The 15,205-nt window shown below is 37.3% G+C and overlaps 1 protein-coding gene across 1 annotated transcript in view; it reads left to right on the forward strand.

The window, feature by feature from the left end:
* The window catches only part of LOC145515988 (uncharacterized), a 148,810-nt gene that overhangs the window by 25,289 nt on the left and 108,316 nt on the right, over positions 1-15,205 (forward strand). Inside the window, exon 4 of the mRNA XM_081517313.1 lies at positions 14,688-14,748. Coding sequence (XP_081373439.1) covers positions 14,688-14,748 — 61 coding nt within the window. The remainder of the gene's footprint in view (positions 1-14,687; positions 14,749-15,205) is intronic.

Below are 15,205 nucleotides of genomic sequence, written 5' to 3' on the forward strand. Positions count from 1 at the left end.
CTTCAGCGCTCAGCTTTCTTTATGCCTCAAGTCTCACATCCATATGTGACTACTGGAAAAACCATAGCTTTGGCTATACAGACCTTTGTCTGCAAATTAATGCATCTGCTTTTTAATATATTATCTAGGTTTGCCACAGCTTTCCTTCCAAGGAGCAAGAGTCTCTTAATCTCATGGCTGCAGTCACTATCTGCAATGATGTTGGAGCCCATGAAAATAAAGTCTGCCACTGTTTCCATTGTTTCCCCATCTATTTTCCATGAAGTGATGGGACTGGATAACATACACTACTTATATCTTTTAACAAGACAAAAACTGAAACAGAAGGCCTAAAAAAGAGAACGAAGATAAGGTTTTATATTCACCTCTTAAAAATTCTCTTTATTCATAATGGTAAAGCTGTGAGAAAATTAAACTGTTAGGCACTTAGTCATGTCCTTCTCTTTGTGACCCTGTGGACTGTAGCCCACCAAGCTCCTCTGTCCCTGGAATTCTCCAGGCAAGAATATTGGAGCCAGTTGCCATTCCCTTCTTCAGGAGATCTTCCCAACCTAGGGATGGAACCTGAGTCTCCTGTACTGCAGGCAGATTCTTTACCATCTGAGCCACTAGGGAATCCCAGTGGTAAAGCTACACTTCGTTGATTTTCCCCCAATCACTACACAGAAAGCCCTGGACTGGGAATTTCATAGAAAACAGAAACAGACATTATCTTAACCACTGATATGGACTAAATGTTTTATACATGAACAGGTCTTAAAATGATCTGTGTTTTAAACAGGTGGACCCAAGTGCAGCTCTGAGTGGAGAAGAGTGGATGTGGATAGGTCATTTGGAAGACCACCGTGTTGGTTCCAGTATGAATCACAGCTACTAGTATTAAGACAGTGGCAGGAGAGTCAGGGCAGCTTCAGGAACCGAAGTAGCATTAATGATATGGGTTTTGACCAATCAGAATGATTATCATTAAAAAGTCTATAAATATCAAGTGCTAGAGAGGGTGTGGAGACAAGGGAACTCTCCTACATTGGTGGTGGGAATGTAAATTGGTACAGCCACTATGGAGAATAGTATGGAGTTTTCTCAAAAAACTAAAAATAGACTTTCCATATGATCCAGCAATCCCACTCCTGGGCAGATATCCACAGAAAACTGTAATTCGAAAAGATACATACCCCTATGCTTACTGAAGCACTACTTACAATAGCCAAGACATGGATGCAACCTAAATGTCTAACAGCAAAGGAATGGATAATAAAGGAAAGACAAACAGCACGTGATATTACTTATATGTAGAATCTAAAATATGACACAGATGAACTTATCTCTGAATAGGAAATAGGCACATAGAGAATAGACTTGTGGTTGCTAAGGGGGAGGGAGGGGATGTGAGGGACAGGATGGGAGGATTGGATTGAGAGTTTGGGGTTAGCAGATACAAACTATTATATACAGAATGAATAAACAACAAAGTCCTACTGTACAGCACAGGAAACTATGTTCAATATCCTTGGACAAACCATAATGAAAAATAATATATATATATATATTATATATATATATATAATATATATAAGTGAAGTCACTCAGTCCTGTCCAACACTTTGCGGCCCTATGTACTGTAGCCTGACAGGCTCCTCTGTCCATAGGATTCTCCAGGCAAGGATCCTGGAATGGGTTTCCATGCCCTTCTCAAGGGGATCTTTCTGACACATAGATAACACCTGGATTCACTTTGTTGTACACCAGAAATTGACACAACATTGTAAATCAACAATACTTTAATTAGAAAAATAATAAAATAATTTATTTTATGACATATAATATTTAATAACATAGTGTTAATAATAACACTATGGGTGTTGGATGGTTAGTAAGACATGATGGAACAGGACCACCCCCGCACATCTTTTAGTTTTGTCACTTCCCCAGTGGATGGATGGTAGAAATGCTCACTGATTTGGGAAACACTGGGACAGAACCTAATCTGAAGAGTGAAAAAAAAAAGGAAAAGATTTGGGAGCTATACTGATTAGACAGGCTCCTTAAGAAAGAGGTTATCAAGCAAGCGGTGAAATTTTTGAATCTGAAGTTTTCAGGAGGAAGTTAGGTCCCTCATAGCCATATAGATAATCATAAAAGCACAAATAAGGATGAAAGTCTCAGAGTATAAGATGTTAATTGGAAAAATTAGACTGCAAGAGCTTATTATTGGATCTTCCAGCATCTACTAGCTGAACATGGGTGGATAAACCTGTTAAAGTTATTAACGATGGGCAGCCAGAGGTATGAGAGAGCAACTAGATAGTTCCCTACTCTTAAGTGCAAAAAAAAGTTGTTATTTACTCAAACATGGGTATTTCAATATTCACTTACATAACATCACCAACCATAGGCATTAATTTCTGCAAAAATTCCCCAGTCAATTATGTGTTATGGCAGATTTGCATTGTTGTACAGCAGAAATCACACAACATTGTAAAGCAATTTTCCTCCAATTAAAAAAATAAATTAAAAGGCTTCCTTGGTGGCTCAGTGCCAATGCAGAGACACAGGTTCGATCCCTGAACCCAGAAGATCCCAAATGCTGCGGAACAACTAAACCCATGCTCCATAACTACTGAGTCTGTGTTCTAAAGCCCAGGAGACACAACTACTGAAGCCTACGTGCCCTAGAGCCTGTGCTCCACAATACGAGAAGCCACCACAATGAAAAGCTTGTTCACCACAATGAAGAGTAATCCCCACTTGCCACAGAGAAAAGCCCATGCAGCAATGAAGACCCAGCACTGTCAAAAATAAATAAATAATTAAAAAATAAAAAGAAAACAATTTGAATTTAAAAAGTGGGCTAAGACAAGGAACTATAACCAATATCTTATAATAATCTTTAATGGAAAAGAATCTGAAATATATATATATATATATATACATATAATAGATTCACTTTGCTACACACCTGAAACATAGTAAATCAACTATACTTCCATAAAAAAAGGAAAATAATGTGTTAACACTGTTGTTAAACTATTGGGCAGATTTTGTGCTGTGTAAAAAAACACACCCCTAAAATAGCGGCCTAAAACGACATTTGTTTTTGTTTCTAATGGATCTGTTGATTGACTGAGGCTGTCTTGGAGTTTCTTTCTTGGCATTTTTTATGGTCTTATCAGACGGCAGCTGGGACTGAAACACCCAAAGACTTGATTGCCCAGGGTGTCTTGCTCACTGGGTCAATACCGGATACTGACTACTGACCTGGAATACAGTAGTAGGAGCTGCCCACAGGGCCATCAAACAATCAGCCTTCCACAAAAACAAGCAAAACCTGCTAGTCATCTTCAAGCCTGTACTGAAAATTGGCACAGCTTTAATCCCGCCATATTTTATAGATCAAAATAGACATAAGCCAATCCAGATTTAAGTGGGTAAAACATTAAATTATTGTGGGAGCCATAATAGAATTTGTAGCCATCTATAAAGCAACACAATTCAAATAAATGAATAGAGTGTTTCAGAGATGAGGAGGCATTAACATTGTTAAATGGAAATTAGAAGTCAAGTTCAAGAAACTGATAAATTTCCACTCAGTTTACTGAGTTTACCTCAGTAAACTCAGTTTACTTCAGTTTACTTTTCATTTATTTAATTTTTTTTTGGATGAATCATTTAGCTACGTGTTCCTTGTCTCATTCAAAACAAACAAAACATAAATGTGAAAATAAAAAAAATAGTACATGAGTCAATGTATTTTATTATAGCTTGTTCAATGGGAAACTTACAGAAAGGCTAAAGGTAGTGATAATGTCATGTGAGTCAAACTAAACTTTATTTTTTAATATGGAGCAGAAAGAATTCTCTCTCTTTAAATAAACAATTGTAAAACTATATTATCTCAAGGAAAAAGATCTTTAGAAGCTTATTTTCAGACTTAAATCAGATAATAAGATAAATACATATCATAACTGTTTTCTTTTAGAAATAAAAAAAATAAAGAAACCAGCAAGGCATTATATAGTGGAAAAAATGTAAAATCAGAGCTTTTTACCTTGATCAAATATTGCATGCAGGGTTTTGAAGCCTAGAAACTTATAAATGAATTAGTAGTTGAAGCAAAAAGGCAGGGAGAGTAACAAAGACGAGGGAGAGAATTACGAGATATTATTCTCCTTTTCTAAGATTAAAAACTGAACAATCATGTGTCTGAATTCCTGTACAAGGATTTCAGACCATAACAACAAATAATTCACCTGTGAACTTCTGAAACATGAGGAGGAAAATCAACAAACAAGAATTCCTTAAACTCTGGATATGGAAAATAAAGCTTTTATTCTGTTTGGAATGACTAAGTTCTTACTCATGGTTTAATACATTTATCTTTGTCTTATGTATATGTGTATCTCATTCATCAACCACAGATGTAAATGTGAAACAGGAGCCAGATGGATGCTGTGTGGTAAGTGAACTTAAATCCACATCCCACACAACAGGGACTGACAGTTTTCTAAGCCTGGGTGTGTATGTCACTGCCTCTCCTACAGTGACTGCACACTGGTGATGCACTGTCATATGCAGTCATCTAGACTGTGACAAGTATTCTCGGGTAATAACTATCAGACAAGTAAAAACTATGAACAAGGAAAAAAAATGATTCAACAGCCATACAAAGTTAAACACTTTGTGGATAAAAGATAAAAATCAAACTAGTAATACAAACTATAAAAAGACACTGATGGTAATATAACATGTGATTTATGGCAATTACACAAATAGTATCTCCTGACTTACATGTGAACATGCCTATGTAGAACAGAACAAGAGAGCCCAGAAATAAACTCATGGGCATATGATCAATTAGCTTGGGACAAAGAAGCCAAGAATATGCAACAGGGAAACGACAGTCTCTATAATAAATGGTACTGGGGAAACTGAATGTCTATCTGCAAAAGAATAAAGCTGGACCCCTATCTTACACCAGGCACAAAAATCAACTCCAAATTGATTCAAGATTTGAACATATGTCTGAAACAATAAAACACATAGAATAAAACATAGTGGGTAAGCTTTTTGACACTAGCCTTCCATTTGACACCAGAAGAAAGATAAAAGGAGAAACAAACAATAGGGCCTATATCAAATTTAAAAAGTTTCTGCATGGCAAAGGAAACCACCAACCAAATAAAAAGGCAAGCTACTGAACAGGAGAATACATTTGCAAAGTTTATATCTGATAAGGGGCAAATATTTAAAATAAGTGAAGAATTCATAAGACTCCACAGAAACAAAAACAAAAACAAAAAACACCTGATTTTAAAAATGGTCATAGGATCTGAATAGATATTTATAAAAAATAGACATATATATATATAATGGCCAACAAAAAAGGGTGCTCAAAATCATTAATTATCAGGGGAACACAAATTAAAACCATGATGTTAGAATGGCTATTATCAAAAAGACAGGGAATAACAAGTATTGTTGAGGTTATTGAAAAAAGGAAACACTTGTGCACTGTTGCTGGGAATGTAAATTTGTGCATCGATTGTGAAAGAAAGGATGGAGGTTCTTCGAAAAAAGTGAAAAATAGATATAAAATAGTTTTCAGAAATTCTACATTTCGGAGTTTATTCTAAGGAATTAAAATCTCTATCTAGAATTCACTAAGATGGCAGAGGAATAGGACAGGGAGGCCACTTTATCCCCCACAAATTCATCAAAAGATCATTTGAACACTGAGCAAATTCCACAAAACAATTTCTGAATGCTGGTGGAGGACACCAAGCACCCAGAAAGGCAGCCCATTGTCTTTGAAAGGAGGTAAGACAAAATATAAAAGATAAAAAGAGAGACAAAAGAGTTAGGGATGGAGATCCATCCTGGGGAGGGAGTTGTAAAAGAGGAGAAGTTGCCAAACACCAGGAAACCCTCTCACTGGAGGGTCTGTGTGGAGTTTTGGAATCTCAGAGGGCAACATAACCAGGAGGAAAAAATAAATAAATAAAACCCACAGATTACATGCCTAACTGCAACTCCCAGTGGAAAAGTAGACCAGACACGTGCATCTGCCACCAGCAAGTGGGGGCTGAACAAGGAGGTGTGGGCTGCATTGCTTAGGACCGGGCAATGAATGCCCTGAGGACAATCTGAGGGAGCTAATGTGAGATAGTAACCCAAACTGTGGGATAGCCAGAGAGAGGGGAAAAAAGAGAGAGAGAGAGAAAGAGAGAAATTTCCCATGAAAAGCTCTAACCTAAGGCACTGCTGAGCTGTTCACAGAACAAAGGACTGAGCAAATACCAGAGGAGAGCCAGTTGGCTGCGGACTGGCCCCTCCCCCGACTGGAGGCAGGGAGGCAGGTGGGAGACAGCCATAGCTGGAAGGCAAGGGGCAAACTCAGACCCAGAGATGGCATCTTCTACCAAACTGCAAGCAGGCTCCCGGTTGTTAACCAAGTCTTCCTGGGATCCTGGATGGTTGACATCCACCAGGAGGGTCTCAGCCAGATATTAGCTCCCCAGAGGAGACACACAGCACACCTGAGACATGCTCCCACTATGCACCCAGGAAACCAAGAGGCTGGGACCGGGGAGGTGATAAAACACACAGACCACCAGGGGAGAGTGTGCTCGCCAAGCACCTGGTCACCTGAGCTGCTTGGACCTGGGAAGGGCACAAAATGCAGGCCCAACCAAGTCAGTGCCTTTGTGGAGTACCCGAGAACCTGAACCTGAGTGGCTTAGATCTGGGAAATGCACGCAACCCAGGGCCAGCTTTAGACAGTTCTCCTGCAGAGCAACCTGGAGCCTGAGCAGTGTAGACCAGGAAAGCACCCATGCTGTGAGAAGGGGCAAACCCAGTGTGGCCCAGACACCACAAGCACTCCCCACAAATGCCAGTGATACTTGTTTGCAGTGTTCCTCCCTCCCCACAGCACAACTGAACAAGTGAGCCTAAATAAGTGGCCACCTTTGCCCCCTTGTGTCAGGGTGGAAATTAGACACTGAAGAGACTTGCAAATAGAAGCCAAGATAAACAGGGAACTGCTTTGGAAGTGAAAGGTGCAACAGATTAAAACCCTGTAGTTAGCACCAAGGACATTGGAAGGGACCTATAGAACTTGAGAAGAAGTATAAGCTGGAACAAGGAACTATCCGAAACTGAACTCACCCCACACTGCCTGCAACAGCTCCAGAGAAATTCCTAGATATATTTTACTACTGTCATTTAAAAATTTTTAATTTTTAAGTCCTTTATTACTCCTTTAATTTTCATTTTTACAACCTATTACCTTGAAAAAAAAAGACCCTATTTTTGAAGCAAATTTCATATATCTTTTACATAATTTTTGTGATTTTGTTTTGCTTTTCAATATTGTATTTTTGAGAGCCTAACCTCTACTATAGATTTTTAATCTTTGCTTTTTGGTATTTGTTATCAATTATATACTTTTAAGAACCCAATCTTCAGTACCCATTTTTACGTAGGAGTGTGATTACTGGCTTAATTGTCCTCTCCCCCTTTTGACTCTCCTTTTTCTCCCCTAGGTCATCTCTATCTCCTCCCTTCCCCTTATCTTCTCTACCCAACTCTGAATCTCTTTGGGTATTACAGGCTGTGGAGAACACTTAGGGAACCGATTACTGACTAGATATGTCTCTCTCCTTTTAACAACCTCTCTTCTCCTCCTGGTCACCTCTATCTCCACCCTCCCTCTTCTCTTCTCTGTGTAACTCTGTGAACCTGTCTGGGTGTTCCAGACTATGGAGAGCACATAGGGAATCAATTACTGGCTAGATTGCTCTCGCCCCTGTTAATCTCCCCTCTTCTCCTCCTGGTTGCCTCTATCTCTCTCCTCCCTCTCCTCTTTTCTATGTAACTCCGTGAACCTCTCTGAGTGTTCCAGACTGTGGAAAGCACATAGGGAATTTATTACTAGCTAGATTGTTTTCTTCCCTATTGACCCCCCCTCTTCTCTTCCTGGTCACCTCTATCTCCCTCTCCCCTCTTCTCTTCTCCATGTAACTCTGTGAACCTCTCTGGGTGTCTCTCACTGTGGAGAATCTTTTCTCCATTAACCTAGATGTTTTATCATTGGTGCTGTATGGATAGAGAAGTCTTAAGGCTACTGTAAGAACAAGACTGAAAACCAGAGGCAGGAGGCTTAAATCCAAAACCTGAGCGAGAACACCAGAAAACTCCTGACTCCAGGGATCATTAATTGACAGGAACTCATCCAAAAGCCTCCATACCTACACTGAAACCAAGCTCCACCCAAGAGCCAAAAGTTCTAGAGCAAGATATACCATGCTAATTCTCCAGCAATGCAGGAACATAGCCCTGAACATTAACCCATAAACACCTCAAAACTAACTACTGGACACTTCATTGTACTCCAAAGAGAAGAGATCCAGCTTCACCCACTAGAACACCAACAAAAGCTTCCCTAACCAGGAAACCTTGACAAGCCACTCGTCCAACCCCACCCACAGGGAGGAACCTCCACAATAAAGAGGAACCACAAACTTCCAGCAGACAGAAAGGCCCCCCCAAACACAGAAATCTAAATAAGATGAAAAGGCAGAGAATTATTCAGCAGGTAAAGGAACATGATAAATGCCCACCAAACCAAACAAAAGAGGAGATAAGGAGTCTACCTGAAAAAGAATTCAGAATAATGATAGTAAAAATGATGCAAAATCTTGAAAACAAAATGGAGTTATAGATAATTTGGAGACAAGGATTGAAGAGATGCAAGAAATATTTAACAAGGACTTAGAAGAAATGAAAAAGAATCAATCAATAATGAATAGTGCAATAAATGAGATAAAAAACACTCTGAAAGGAACCAACAGTAGAATAACTGAGGCAGAAGATAGAATAAGTGAAGTGGGAGATAAAATGGTGGAAACAAATGAAGCAGGGAGGAAAAAAGGAAAAAGAATTAAAAGAAATGAGGACAACCTCAGGGCCCTCTGGGACAATGTCAAATGCTCCAACATTCGAATCATAGGAGTCCCAGAAGAAGAAGACAAAAAGAAAGGCCATGAGAAAATACTTGAAGAGATAACAGTTGAAAACTTCCCTAAAATGGGGAAGGAAATAGCCACCCAAGTCCAAGAAACCCAGAGAGTCTCAAACAGGATAAACCCAAGGTGAAACACCCCAAGAAACATATTAATAAAATTAATGAAGATCAAACACAAAGAACAAATATTAAAAGCATCAAGGGAAAACCAAGAAATAACACACAAGGGGATCCCCATAAGGATAACAGCTGATCTTTCAATAGAAACTCTTCAGGTCAGAAGGGAATGCCAGGACATACTTAAAATGATGAACGAGAAAAATCTAGAACCAAGATTACTGTACTCAGCAAAGATTTCCTTCAAATATGAAGGAGAAATCAAAAGCTTTACAGACAAGCAAAAGCTCAGAGAATTCAGCACCACCAAACCAGCTCTTCAACAAATGCTAAAGGATTTTCTCTAGAAAATCACAGAAAAGTCGAACACAGAAAAGTCGAACACAAAACAACAAAGTAAATGGCAATGAGACCATACTCATCAATAATGACCTTAAATGTAAATGGGTTGAATACCCCTACCTAAAGACAAAGACTGTCTGAATGGATACAAAAACAAGACCTGTATATATGCAGTTTACAACAGACTCACCTCAAACCTAGGGACACATACAGACTGAAAGTGAAGGGCTGGAAAAAGATATTTCAAGCAAATGGAGACCAAAAGAAAGCAGGAGTAGCAATACTCATATCAGATAAAATAGACCTTGAAATAAAGGCTGTGAAAAGAGACAAAGAAGGACACTACATAATCATCAAAGGGTCAATCCAAGAAGAAGATATAAAAATTATAAATATATATGCACCCAACATAGAAGCAGCACAATATGTGAGGCAAATGCTAACAAGCATGAAAGGGGAAATTAACAGTAACACAATAATAGTGGGAGACTTTAATACCACAGTCACAACTATGGATACATCAGCTAAACTGAAAAGTAGCAAGGAAACACAAACCTTAAATGATACAATGGACCAGTTAGACTCAATTGATATCTATAGGACATTTTACCCCCAAACAATGAATTTCAACTTTTTCTCAAGTGTACACGGAACCTTCTCCAGGATAGATCACATCTTGGGCCATAAATCTAGCCTTGGTAAATACAAAAAAAAAAAAAAAGAAATCATTCCAAGCATCTTTTCTGATTGCAGTGCAGTAAGATTAGATGTCAACTACAGAAAAGAAAAGAAAAAAACTATTAAAAATACAAACATATGGAAGCCAAACAACACACTTCTGAATAATCAACAAATCCCTGAAGAAATCAAAATATGCATAAAAACAAATGAAAATGAAAACACAACCACCCAAAACCTATGGAACTCAGTAAAAACCAGTGCTAAGGGGAAGGTTCATAACAATACAAGCTTACCTCAAGAAACAAGAGAAAAAGTAAATAAACAACCTAACTCTACACCTAAAGCAACTAGAAAAGGAAGAAATGAAGAACCACAGGGTTAGTAGAAGGAAAAAAATCATAAAAATTAGGGCAGAAATAAATGAAAAAGGAACAAAGGAGACCATAGCAAAAATCAACAAAGCTAAAAGCTGGTTCTTTGAGAAGATAAATAAAATTGTCAAACCATTAACCAGACTCATCAAGAAACAAAGGGAAAAGGATCAAATAAACAAAATTAGAAACAAAAACGGAGAAATCACAACAGACAACACAGAAATACAAAGGATCAAAGAGACTACTATCAGCAACTATATGCCTATAAAATGGACAACTTGGAAGAAATGGACAAATTCCTAGAAAAGTATAATTTTCCAAAACTGAACCAGGAAGAGATAGAAAATCTTAACGGACCCATCACAAGCACGGAAATTGAAACTGTAATCAGAAATCTTCCAGCAAACAAAAGCCAAGGACCAGATGGCTTCACAGCTAAATTCTACCAAAAATTAAGAGAAGAGCTAACCTACTCAAACTCTTCCAGAAAATTGCAGAGAAAGGTAAACTTCCAAACTCATTCCACGAGGCAACTGTACCCTAATACCAAAACCAGACAGAGATGCCACAAAAAAATAAAACTACAGGCCAATATCACTGATGAACATAGATGCAAAAATCCTTAACAAAATCCTAGCAAACAGAATCCAATAACATATTAAAAAGATCATACATCATGACCAAGTGGGCTTTATCCCAGGGATGCAAGGATTCTTTAATATCCACAAATCAATCAATGTGATACACCACATTAACAAATTGAAAGATAAAAACCCTATGATTATCTCAATAGATGCAGAGAAAGCCTTTGAAAAAAATTCAACATCTATTTAGGATAAAAACCCTCTAGAAAGCAGGCATAGAAGGAACATACCTCAACATAATAAAAGCCATATATGATAAACCCACAGCAAACATTATCCTCAGTGGTGAAAAATTGAAAGCATTTCCCCTAAAGTCAGGAAAAAGACAAGGGTGCCCACTCTCACCACTACTATTCAACATAGTTTTGGAAGTTTTAGCCACAGAAATCATAGAAGAAAAAGAAATAAAAGGAATCCAGATTGGAAAAGAAGTAAAACTCTCACTGTTTGCAGATGACATGATCCTCTACATAGAAAACCCTGAAGACTCCACCAGAAAGTTACTAGAGTCAATCAATGAATATAGTAAAGTTTAAGAGTATAAAATTGACACACAGAAATCCCTTGCATTCCTATACACTAACAATGAGAAAACAGAAAGAGAAATTAAGGAAACAATTCCATTCACCATTGCAATGAAGAATAAAATACTTAGGAATAAATCTACCAAAAAACCAAAATACCTATACATAGAAAACTATAAAACACTGATGAAAGAAATCAAATAGATGGAGAAATATACCATGTTCATGGATCAGAAGAATCAAAATAGTGAAAATGAGTATACTAGCCAAAGCAATCTATAGATTCAATGCAATCCCTATCAAGCTACCAACGGTACTTTTCAAAGAACTAGAACAAATAATTTCACAACTTGTATGAAAATACAAAAACCCTCGAATAGCCAAAGCCATCTTGAGAAAGAAGAATGGAACTGGAGGAATCAAACTGCCTGATTTCAGACTGTACTACAAAGCTACAGTCATCAACACAGTATGGTACTGGCACAAAGACAGAAATATAGATCAATGGAACAAAATAGAAAGCCCAGAGATAAATCCATGCACCTATGGACACCTTATCTTTGACAAAGGAGGCAAGAATATACAATTGAGAAAAGACAATCTCTTTAACAAGTGGTGCTAGGAAAACTGGTCAACCAGTTGTAAAAGAATGAAACTAGAATGCTTTCTCATACCATACACAAAAATAAACTCAAAATAGATTAAAGATCTAAATGTAAGACCAGAAACTATAAAAGTCCTAGAGGAAAACATAGGCAAAACACTCTCTGACATAAATCACAGCAGGATGCTCTATGACCCACCTCCTAGATTAATGGAAATAAAAGCAAAAATCAGCAAATGGGACCTAATTAAACTTAAAAGCTTTTGCACAACAAAGGAAACTATAAGCAAGGTGAAAAGACAGCCTTCAGAATGGGAGAAAATAATAGCAAACGAAGCAACTAACAAAGAATTAATCTCAAAAATATACAAGTAGATTATGCAGCTCAATTCCAGAAAAATAAACAACCCATTCAAAAAATGGGCCAAAGAACTAAACAGACATTTCTCCAAAGAAGACATACAGATGGCTAACAAACACATGAAAAGATGCTCAACATCACTCATTATCAGAGAAATGCAAATTAAAACCACAATGAGATACCATCTCACGCTGGTCAGAGTGGCTGCTATCAAAAGGTCTACAAACAATAAATGCTGGAGAGGGTATGGAGAATAGAGAACCCTCTTACAGTGTTGGTGGGAATGCAAACTAGTACAGCCACTATGGAGAACAGTGTAGAGATTTCCTACAAAACTGGAAATAGAACTGCCATATGACCCAGCAATCCCACTGCTGGGCATACACACCAAGGAAACCAGAATTGAAAGAGACATGTGTATTCCAGTGTTCATTGCAACACTGTTTACAGTAGCCAGGACATGGAAGCAACCTAGATGTCCACTAGCAGACGAATGGATAAGAAAGCTGTGATACATATACACAATGGAATATTACTCAGCCATTAAAAAGAATGCATTTGAATCAGTTCTAATGAGCAGGATGAAACTGGAGCCTATTATACAGAGTGAAGTCAGTCAGAAAGGAAAACACCAATACAGTATACTAACACATATATATGCAATTTAGAAGGATGGTAACGATGACCCTATATGCGAGACAGCAAAAGAGACACAGATATATAGAACAGTCTTTTGGACTCTGTGGGAGAAGGCGAGGGTGGGATGATTTGAGAGAATAGCATTGAAACATGTATATTACCATATGTGAAACAGATCACCAGTCCAGGTTTGATGCATGAGACAGGGTGCTCAGGGCTGGTGCACTGGGATTACCCTGAGGGATGGGATGGGACGGGAGGTGGGAGTGGGGTTCAGGATGGGAAACACACATATACCCATGGCTGATTCATGTGAATATATGGTAAAAACCACTACAATATTGTAAAGTAATTAGCCTCCAATTAAAATAAATAAAATAAAATAAAACAAAATCTCTATCTAGTAAAGATATCTGCACTGTCAAGTTCATTGTAACTTTACTTACAACAGCGAAGATATGGAAACAACCTAAGTGTTCATCGAGAGATGAATGGATAAAGAAGATGTGACATATATGAAATGGAACATTACTCAGCCAAAAAAGGAGGAACCACTGTATATGTGAGAACATAGAAGGACCTTGAGGGCATTATGCTAAGTGAAATAAATCAAGCATTGTATGAAAATACAAATATTATATGACCTCACTTATATGTGGGGTCCTAAAAACAGAAAATAAGGGGGGGAAAAAAAAGCAAAAATGAACTATAGATAAAGAGAGCACATAGGTGACAGAAACAGAGGGTAAGGAATGGACAAAGGATTCAAAAGTATAAACGTAAATTATACAATGAATAAGTCATGGGAACTTAATCTACAGCAGGTGAAAAAGTTAAATAGCTAAAGAGATAGACAAATACATATATATTTTGAGATGTTTAATGTAAGATAAAGCGGAATGGTTACATACATTCAATCCTGGTGGTTCATCAATAAGTGGCCAATAAAAACTGTATTGTCTTGGTGATCATAGATGAATGCTCACAAAATGTTTTTTTGAAAATTGATGTAGATTGTAGATGGAGCAGAGTTCAACAATCTTAAGTATGAAGACTGAAAAATATTCACTTATACACATATGCTACTTAAATCAAGAAATATAGTATTTCATGACTTTAGAAGATTCCCTTAGGTCCTGTTGCAAATACCTAGAAGAATTATTGTTGTAGCTTCCCTATTGTAGCTTCCCTATTCTTGAGCATCACAAAATCATATCAAATATATTTTCCTTTAAGTTTGAACTTGCTATTGTTTGTGTTTAACATAAAAATCTGTGAGATATATCCATATTGTATCAATAGTTCATTCTTTGTTATTGCACAATTTTTCATTGAATGAATATGTTGCAAATTATTTTTTACTCTCTTGTTGATAGGTTTTTGGGCTGTATTAAGTTTTGAACATACAATTCATCAAAAAGAATATATGGCTGACAAGTAAGTGCATAAAATATGTTCGATATCTTTACTTATCAGAACAATGTAAATAAAATCCTCAGTGACACTACTACCTACTTATCAGAATGGTTAAAATTTAATGACCACACCAAATATTTGCGATGTCATGAACAAACAGAACTTGGACACTTTTGGTGGGAACTGAACATGGTTCAACAAAGTTGGAAAACTATTTGAAGGTTCATTAAAGTTAAATATACATCTAGTCGTTCTATTCTTAGGTTGATAAATGAAAGCAGATATCCATACAAAGAATTTAATATAAATATTTATAAAAGGTTGGAAACAAAGCAAATGCCAATCAGCAGGTGAATGATTAAACAAACCATGGTGTATTCATTTAATGGAACAGTATGCAGCAATAAAATGGATGAGCTATGAATAAGTCTAATAATATTGATAAATTTCAAAACAATTATGCTAACAGAAATAAACA

The sequence above is a fragment of the Giraffa tippelskirchi genome, chromosome 1 (genome assembly GCF_054371585.1).
Source record: "Giraffa tippelskirchi isolate mGirTip1 chromosome 1, T2T-mGirTip1v1.2.pri, whole genome shotgun sequence".
Taxonomy (NCBI): Eukaryota; Metazoa; Chordata; class Mammalia; order Artiodactyla; family Giraffidae; genus Giraffa; species Giraffa tippelskirchi.